Source organism: Montipora foliosa, chromosome 3 (genome assembly GCF_036669935.1).
Source record: "Montipora foliosa isolate CH-2021 chromosome 3, ASM3666993v2, whole genome shotgun sequence".
NCBI lineage: Eukaryota > Metazoa > Cnidaria > Anthozoa > Scleractinia > Acroporidae > Montipora > Montipora foliosa.
In genome coordinates this window covers 23,203,086-23,213,085 of record NC_090871.1, presented here as the reverse complement: position 1 = coordinate 23,213,085, position 10,000 = coordinate 23,203,086, and the positions used below count along the sequence as shown (strand labels likewise).

The 10,000-nt window shown below is 38.5% G+C and overlaps 1 protein-coding gene across 2 annotated transcripts in view; it reads left to right on the top strand.

Annotated features, from left to right (window-relative positions):
* LOC137994625 (gamma-aminobutyric acid type B receptor subunit 2-like) overlaps positions 1–10,000 on the top strand; it is a 37,825-nt gene that overhangs the window by 17,654 nt on the left and 10,171 nt on the right. For both annotated transcript variants that reach the window (XM_068840230.1, XM_068840231.1), the window contains exons 7-14: positions 872–1,063; positions 1,778–2,011; positions 2,350–2,413; positions 4,221–4,304; positions 5,116–5,266; positions 5,864–5,984; positions 7,349–7,456; positions 9,081–9,203. In XM_068840230.1, coding sequence (XP_068696331.1) covers positions 872–1,063; positions 1,778–2,011; positions 2,350–2,413; positions 4,221–4,304; positions 5,116–5,266; positions 5,864–5,984; positions 7,349–7,456; positions 9,081–9,203 — 1,077 coding nt within the window. The remainder of the gene's footprint in view (positions 1–871; positions 1,064–1,777; positions 2,012–2,349; positions 2,414–4,220; positions 4,305–5,115; positions 5,267–5,863; positions 5,985–7,348; positions 7,457–9,080; positions 9,204–10,000) is intronic.

The window sequence follows — 10,000 nt, the reverse complement described above, 5'->3', positions numbered from 1 at the left end:
GACGCTTTATATTCACACGTAAAGTACGTAAAGAAAAGTACTTCGGGAAGTGAACCTATCTTTTGGAGGACCGACTTTGCAATCGTGATTGGTTTTCAGCTAAAAGCACATTTTACAACTTGGCGGTATTTTATCGATATTGCACATTCCCGGCTGGGTGGCTTAAGAGATTTTGTTGACAGCGAAGGTTTCAATTTCCAAGGTTGTTTGTAGCGCTATCCAATAGCAGACGATTGTACCTTGGACAAGATTTTTGGATTAGTTTCCTACCGGTACCCTGTGTTAATAGCTTAATTAATACTTCAAGTTAATAGGGATACTCCTAAAACAGTGTACTACACAATACTAGAAGTAATGTATTTCAGGGTGCATTTGAATATTTTATACACACAATCCGATGCAACTCACAGAGCCCATTTTCGCATTCAGGGTAGAATTAATTTTGTCTTTGCTTTAAATAAGTTTCAAGCTGGATAAAGAGTCGATCGAGAGGAAAGAAAAAGGAACTGGTAGAGAGTTCCTGTTAACATATTTTCCTTCCCACGCGGAAAAAAAAGCTGCCTCTCCTGTGGAAGAGTGCAATGTTTCCTTTGGGGTTAAAATTAGCCGCAACTGAAAATCTGTACGGGCAAAACCATGTTTATATTTCAGATTTTGAAAAAGGCTTTATTATGTTATTACCTTTCTCATATGCTTATTTTTATGTTTTTGAAATTCCAAAAATATGGGTCGGTCTCACGACGATAAACGCAGAAAAATGGAGGACGGCCTTAGTTGATTTAAGCGTGAGCATCTGCGATTGGCCAGAGTATTACTTTTGTTCGATTGCTTTACGGCACTCAATTTAAAACCTGTCATTTCCCTTTGATAGATTTACAAGCAAAGAATGTATGGTTCAAAATACGCTTGGGTGATTCACACCCCTGATAGCCCCGGTTGGTGGAATCGGAAATTCAAAAATCTGAACTGCACGGCGGAGGAGGTCAACAAAGCAGCAAATGGAATTCTTCACATTAACTATATGTGGCTCAGTTGCTCAAAGAGGGTCACCGTAGCTGGAATGGTAAGATGATGATAAATAGCTATATAAAAGAAGGTTATGTTGAATTTGCACAAGAGCACAGGAGCACGGAAGAAGCACGGGTCGAAAGCACCAAATTTCAAATTTCGGAAATAAAGCGACAGTATGTTTTGTATCTCCCGCTTAAGATAGATGGCGGGAAAGGAACTATGTTAAAAAAAGAGCCTTTTAATCTTCAATATATTAATTATTAATTTAGCCATCATGATAAGGCTTAGTTATCTCAACGCTACAGAGGCCCCAAAACCTCATATTTTCTGACCTTTCAAGGTGGTTTTCTGATTTAAGTTACCTACTCCATTAATAGAAACGCCATACCACGTCGCAAATTTCCCTTGTGACCAAAACGAGCGAAATTATCTACTAAATTTAGAATGCGGGTACGGCCAAATGGTGGCCAAACGAATTAGGACCTGGCCACGTTAACCCCAACGCCTGTATCTCATTGGTCCGCAACAATTAGGCAGCGCGAGGGATTTATCGTGCTAAAGGTGAAGATCGTGAATCGGACTTAAAATACCGCCGTGATTTATTTTTTCCGCTTAGATTTCTTTTTTCCGCATGTTTCCTCCATTTTCCGTTCTAAAAAGCGATAATAATGTGAACCTATAAGCTACATCCCATTGCATATCGAGACTTCTCAGGTAATATGGACTTCTGGCATGTGAGTTACTAAGTGCATTTTCTTTTTATCAGACACCATATGAATACCAGTCAAGGTATATCCAACGAGCTCAGCAAGCCAATGTCAATGCCACTGCGTACAACGGATTTGCCTACGATGCAGCATGGCTAATTGCCCTGGCTCTCAACCGAACTGCACAGAAAATGGGGCCGCACGTTTTCCTAAATACCTTGCCCTTTGGGGACAAGACATTTTCCGACTTAATGAAAGAAAGCCTTTTGGAAACACAGTTTATTGGAGTGACGGTGAGTGAAAGCATCTGTGGTTCTTCAGCGTGATAGATAGATTGATTTCCTATAGAATTCGAAGGATTTAAATTATAATATTGCAATAGTATTTTAAAAATAGTGTTAGTGTGGAACAGCACACTCCTTTGCTCTTAAAATTATTTTACGTCTAACCTCAAATACAATCAAGAATTTCTTTCTTTTCTAAAAATATACAAAAATTGATTTTGAAAAGATATACTAGTGTACTGGAATGCTTGGTTGAACTTTGGCTTCTCAACAATTTACTAAAAACAACAACTCCTTAAATACTAAACCGATACGCCACTTAGACAATTTTCTTTTTTGCTTCCTAGAGCATGGTAAAACTCAATGAGAAAGGTGATCGACTTGGAGTTTTTGAAATTTCTCAACTAAAAGGTATGCTATCGTGTAATCATCATCATTATCGTCGTTGTCGATGTTAAGATCATCAAAACTAGATTCAAGAAAAAGCTCATTCCTTAATAAATATTCCATTCAGCTTTAGTGATCTCTCAGAGATCTAGGAGAAGCATAGCCTAAAGCAAGTTGATTTAGGCTATTCTTCTCCTAGTAAGACGCATGCGAAGAGCACCATGGTTAAGGAAATATGGTAACCCATCGTTGCCGAGAAATTTTGGTTTTGGTTATGACGTCATGCTACGACTGTCTTTCCGCCGTGCTTTCAGCTTTTCATGTCCCACGCTGTGGGCAACACGAGAAAGAAACCCGCACTTTTCACAGATCACTAGATATATTCTCGCGAAGCAAACGAAAAAACGTCCACTTACAACCAAAGCTCGCGGGATCAAATATAAACTCTTTTCATGACTTGTCCGGTATAGTCAGTCAGTAACCACAAAACCGACGCTAACTCTCATTGGCTGAAACGTCATAACGTGGTTTTAAGAACGGCAATCAACTCACTCAATGGCAAGCACGCCTTCATTCACTTTAATCACGCTTACATAATTTGACACCACGAATAACTTATTTCTTGATCAGTGGAACCCGCGTTTTCTGGCACGAGGTTGCATGATCAACGTTCTGCATTTGACACTGAGTTTTAATGATAAGAGCAAAAATAAAAATAAAAATTGAAGAAAACCATGAAAACAAGCTAAGTATTATTTTAAATATGTCGTGCAACGAGGGAAAAGGAAAAAGAGAGAGAGACAAAAAAGTAAGTAGGCGACGAACGAGCGACGGTCAACGTGAAAGAGAGCTACAGAGAGCACGAAAAACAGGCGAAATATCAGTGACAACGAACGAGATCGATAGAGCAAGAAAGGGGCGAATAAAGAGACGAAATTACGTTGATAAGCAGTGCAAGAAAAAGCAAGCTCGAGCACGAGAAAACAAGCTAAAAATAAAAATAGCAAAAAGGGCAAGAACGAGTATGAGAAAATAGGCTGAATAATGGTAACGAAAAACAGCGAAAAGAGCAAGAACGAGCACGGGGACTGGTCATACGGTAAATCGGCTAGTTATAAAAGTATCTGAAAACAAAACTTAAATAATAGTAATTGAGCATCCCTGCTCTCACGTGAAAAAGAATAAAGTGTCAGTTTAGGAATACAATATCTATTTGTGTCTTTAAAAGTATGAACAGTAAGTATCGTAAGTTTTGTAACTATCGTGTTGTATTAAATAACAGTTTTTTAAAAGTATGAAAAAGTTCAACAGAACCCAAATTCTAGATACAACTGTAATGCAAAAATTTTGCTACGGAGAGAAGAATAGCCTAAATTACTAGAATAGTAACAAGGAATTGAGCTATAATCGTAGCCTTTTCCTTCGGCGGGGGTTATCCCGAATGAACACAACTTTATATACTTCTCCTTGCCAAGTTCTAAAGATAAAGTTCCTTGGCTGGAAGATCTGCAGGACACCTTCAACCCCCTCCTTCATTCCATACATTTCTCATTACCCAATTTCACCTTAATGAAACGCCATACTGAGAAAACACTGTCCTGTCCCGAATTTCTATTCCTGTAATTAGCAGTCACGTACTCACGTCGCGCGCACGGTGAATTCATTCAACGATCTAGTACAATGTTGACTAACTGAGAAAATTAGGAAAATCAGTATAAAAATCATCAACCTTTTGCGGTAAGTTTGTTACAAAGGTTCCTCACGTTAATTAGAAATATTTGAGATAAGTGCAACGCGGGACATTTTCAAACAAATTTCACTGCTTTGATAGGGACCGAGTTTGAAGCAAAGTGCAGCCTTGATGTGACGAACTCTTCCCTGAAATTTTATCCGGAAATGAAGTTTGAGTGGCAAGGTGAGATAACATCGAAAAAATAAGGAAAAAGATATAGTTATCAGTGCAGTAAACATTCTTTATATCCAACTCTTGAAGTACAGCTAAATAGATGCACGTTAAATTTAAATTTCAAAAACGTAGCAAAGTCCTCTTACTCATGCAACAGAGTAGTCTTTTTTGTTGCATTTAATTCAAGACGACCAATTCCTTTAGTGTTGTCCGACGTAAATTCACAAAAGACGGACAATGAGTGCATGAAGTTTGGCACTGAGTATGACTTGGTTACCTTACCATTCGCCCTAACCTTTTTTCCTCCCGCCATATTGAAAACCTCCCCTAAACCATCGCTTCAATCGCTTCCTTGGCTAGTTCCATTTCTCCTTAGTGGTTATATAATTAATTTGTCCATTTGTTCGTCTGACGCGAATTAAGGTCGGACTTGTTCATCTGGACGGACAAATCTTCTTCTTAAACGAACAAGTTTCAGACGACTACGTCCGGTTCGTCTAAAAATGGGTTCTTCTCGTTTCACATCAGACGATTTGTTCGTTTACTAGTGTACATTACGGAAAGTTCTGCTTAGGTGCATAGCTGAGGATTGAAATTAAAAGAACTTTTCCGTTTGAGAGTCCATCATACTATACGCGCCAATGCCGTCCTTCGATGAGTTCCCATGACATCATGGAATTACACAAGATAAGGGAAACCTACTACCGATTCCAAATAGCCAGCTTTTGAAAAACTTTTATATTCATGCCTTGTACTCTACTTTTCCTGTATTCTTTCCTCTTTGTACTTACCATATTTCATGTTCATGTATATTTCATAGGAGGAAATCCACCAAAGGATCGCCAGGGCAAACGCAACGACCTCATCACGATGCCCAAGACAATGTTTATCTTTATGTGTGTCTCGGGGAGCTTGGGAATTTGCTTGGCCTTTGCTTTCTTATGTTTTAATATCAGAAACAGGAACAGGAGGTATCTTGTTTAATTTATATAATAGCTGGAGCCCATAGCCAGGAGCCTACGACTCCAGTACTAGCTAAGGTAAAGTGTATGGAGCGTTTTCACTCACATGACCAGCAGCCATATTGGATTACTGAAACAAAAGAACGTATTTGCATAAAAATAGAGTTCAAATCGCAGAGGATTAGTTTGGTACACCATCATGGCCGCCATTCCTTTGTTTTGGAACACCAACATGGTCGCCGTGACGTCATGTGAAAACGCTCTATATTTAAGCTTCGGCTTGCACGAGTGACCACTGATTCTCAATCCCATGGGTGACTTGTGATTAGCTGGAAGGTCTGGTTTCGCGGGATAATCAATCTCCACATCTGCAATGAAGTTGTACGCTCCTAGTCATGGGTTCCTTTTGAATAAGTCAATCATAAATATATACAGGAGTCTTAAGAGCAGTTTTCTTTATGTTTCTCACAAAGAGAGTTTCATGCCTGACTTAAAACCAGCTTGAAGTTAATGTACACAATAACTGTAGCTTGAATCTATTATAATTGTTATTGTCATTCTTATTTTTTAATTAAAGACTACTGGTGATTCTTTTCTCTCCTAAAGGCTTATTAAAATGTCAAGTCCGAATCTGAACAATGCCACCATTGTGGGATGCATTCTGTCTTACATTTCTGCCATTCTTTATGCATTCGATGGAAATCATGTCACAGATCAGCTTTGCAAGGTGAGTCGCTACTTGTAGCATCGTGTCCTTATACACATAGTCGTCTTGACATTCGTACTGGAAGAAGTCGATCGAATAGGGAAATCTTAGTTTCCATTTTTGTCTTATTAGCGCGAGGCTGTCGTTTTATAATCAGTTAGGCAAGAATAAAGAACCATTGACATTCAATTGCATAATGAGCTTTCTCTGAAAATTTGAACGCGATATACCAGATCCTCTATGAGCAAAGATGCTTCGAAAATTCGAAATTGTGCAAAGAATGTATTGAATTAATACCGCTTTTGCCACCCAAGAATTTATCAGTTCTTAATGACGGTGCCTACTGTTGTTGTTGTTGTTGTTGTTGTTGTTGTTTTAAGATTTTTACAAATATTGTTCATGAATTATCTTTGAAAAATGCGTGGTTACCCCCAATTTTCTTTTTCGATTTGCATAACACTTGTCAAGATCTACATTTCCCGCATAATCATAGACCTTTGAATTAGTAGGCACCGTACTTAATGACTAAATAACTGGCTCGTTATCAAAGCTGAAAGGCTTAAAATTGGAGATGAACCAAGTTTAACAAATGCTAGATCTTTTACCTTTTGAAGTCAATTTGTAAGTAGCGTGGTGCATCCAGTGAGCAAACTCGTATGTAAATGAAACGAAATAGAAACAATGAAATCACCAAAATTTCTCTTATGATTATTTGATCTAATATACAGCTTCCTACATTTTTGGGGGATGAAAGAGCTTACACCAAACTAAATGGATTGTTTCGAGCTATTGTTGCCAATTAGTACCATGTGGTATTTCAATCCTTACAGCATGACAGGACGTTCGTCATGCATCTGTACCCACCATCCCTAACCAAATTGTTTTCCTTGTCCATTTTTGAAAACCTTTTTGTGACGTAAATATCACAGTCACTATTACTGCTTTCCTCAGGCCCCTCCTGAAAATGGCGAAATATGCCGGGTCGCTGCATGGGTTTTTGTATTGGTTTCTTCCTGGGTAAGGTTGGGAAAGGGGGTATTCCTAACCTTTTATTGAGGTGAGGGCAAAAACAACAAACAAAGTTAACAAACCTTTTTTTCAAGAATTGAAAATTATTAGTGCTATCGACCATCCGAAAAAGCCTCGGCTTGTGTCATCTGCTAAGGCATTCGGTTTTGGCTTGCTCATCGAGTAATCAAGTTGTCCGAGGTGGGGTTTCTTATTTCAGATTTTAGCCAAACAAAGTAATTTTCTGAAAAAGCCACAGAGTCCTTTAACCGTACCGCCCTTTTGTTGACAAAGGTGTTAATATGACCAATAGTGTACACTTATCCTTCATTCAAAGAAATCATTTTCAATTTTTTTTTTCTTTCTTTTCTTTGTAGGCCAGGGTTTCTACTCTCTGTTTTGGATTTACGATTGCCTTTGGTCCCTTGTTTTCAAAAACATGGCGCGTTCACAAAATCACAAGAATAATGAGCGCAAAGAAGATGGTTAGACTTTTTTCCTTGCTTCTTTTCTTTTATATTTACATTTCACTTTTTCAATGGTTTATGTTTCCTTACACGTTGGCCACGATATTATTCCTGTTTGATCGCAAAGTAAAGGTGCTTTCGAGTGACCGTTATTCCGGAATAGGAATACATACATGGAATATAGAAGCTAGAACCCTTGGTTTTCACGGAGATTCACATTAAAACTTTAAACATATCTTTCCTTGTTTCTTCTAAACGCCAGACATAGTCCGTTTTAAATCATCATTCCACGTATTCTTATATATCGGAATATGGTCAATCGAACACACGCTAACTGTGCGAGATTATTAATATCTTGGGTTTCTTTTCATCGCCGAAGAAGTAACTTGAAGGTATAATGTAATAGAGAGATTTAGGACGACATGCCGCTGCTCACTCAGTTCTAACATTTCTTTCTCTTTTAAGAAATAATTAAGGAAATGAAACAGGTTTCTTTGACTTTTGACAAAATGGATATATCAGCCTGACGTTTGCCATAAAGCGATGTCAGTTTTTTATATGACAAGGAATTCTCAGGCTAAACGGATCACTCTGGCTGGTTTTTGGTCGAGATTTTACCGTACGAACCATCACTATCACTCGTTTCCGTATTTTTTCCCTCTGCCGGGAAATTCAAGTTGGCCCTCGGTCGTTTTTCTACCGGGACCTCTCTGGGCTCGGTACGTACTGCCACGACCTCGGGCCGGTAGCTAGCTTAAGCAACGACAACGGCGACGGCAACGAAAAAGTCATCTTAAAATATGTATTCGCGTAATTTTAATCGCTTGGTGACTATTTCAACAAGGGTGTGGTAGTTCCTCAAAAATGACACTCGTCGGAACGGCACTTAATTTAGGGGAGAAAATGAACATTTATCCTCAAGTGCTGACGTTCTTCATAAAACCTCAAATTTGGCTATTTCACGTTGCTGTTTTGCTAACGATGTGAAAGAAAGAAGGGCGTGCAAAGCTATTCTTTTTGCACACTAAATCTCTGATGTTCTTGTTCTCGTCGCCGTTGTCATTGCTTGAGGCCCCAAGTATTCCCCACTACGGCCCTCGCACTCGGTTAATAAGAGATTATTATTATATACTCAACAGAATATCGGATTCGTTAATGACGAATGCATAAATAGGTTATAGAGTGCAATACGGAAGTTGCTGTGGAAACACAGCAATTGAATAATTTTGTTGAATGGTATAATAAATTAAAAATCGTATGAACTTGCTGGTGCATTTCGTGATTTATGGTCACTCGTCATGTTTTGAAAGTTCTCAAATTGGACTCGCCTACGGCTCGTGCAATTTTAGAACTTTCAACACTTCACTCTTACCCATAAATCACGAAATGCATATGATTTCCTGTACTAATACCGCGTGCGCTGAGAGGAAGATGGTCAGGTGACCGGAGTTTTGATCGATATTAGCTCATTTTGCATTTAATACAGAACAGTGAAAACCCCGTATAAATTGACAGCTTACTAAAATAGAAATAGCCTTGAGTAAAATTCGCAACGACAGGAAATTTGTGAACGACAAATATTATAATGGCTTTTTCAATGAGCAATTTATTATTCTAAACTGCCCGTCTTGTTTTGATTAAGGCCATCAGAGATGTACACCTTTTTGGAGTTGTTGGTGTCCTACTCGCCCTGGATATGGTAATCCTTTTGACCTGGAATTTTCTGGATCCTTTAAAAAGGAAAATGACCTTTCTTGCCAGCTATGTAAGTATCATTTTAGAGTGTTCTTTAAAAGCACCCAGTTTCAGCGATCATGAGATTGGGAAAAATTACCAGATTTTTTTTCTAGCAAACAGTTCAATATACGTTCCTTCGATCCTACGCTTTGTTTGACCGAGCAACCATTTTCAAGTTTTCAAGCTAAAAGTTGAAAGAATAACCTTTATCTTGGTGGCTATTCGCCATAATTTTGACTTCAGAGACTGTCGAAGCTAATATCGTGATTTCGATTGCTATGTTTAGTCATTGCCGGGAATAACGTTTGCGCTACTTTTTCAACCAATAACATGCAACTCCATAAGCAATGGTGGCTTGCACGTGTTTATTTTTGGGCGACCTCGAATTGTGATTGGCTTATCGCGACATGCAGATGCGTCTGTTGAAGCTGTCTAGAGTAATTACTTTGAAGTGAAAGTTAGGAAATTGATTGCAGTTAAATAAGAAGAAAACCAGGCTTGAAAGGGACCCAAACCCATGACTATTCGATTGCGGTAAATTTGCTCTACTGGCTGAGCTATCAAATCAGCTCCAAGCCGAAACTTTTCGACTTCAGCTTCTGTCCTGTAAGGGGTGAATGAAATTATTTCAGAGTGATATGTAATATAACATCATTTATGTCAACTGCGGAATCGAAATGGTATGTAAGTTAGACATTAAAATCTGTAATTACTTTCGTTAAAGTTTTACATGCTATCGAAAACTGCAGCTCTATCCTACGTACCAATCGCTCAATAATGGTATGTACTAACATACCATGCCAAGCACATCTATACAAGGAAATT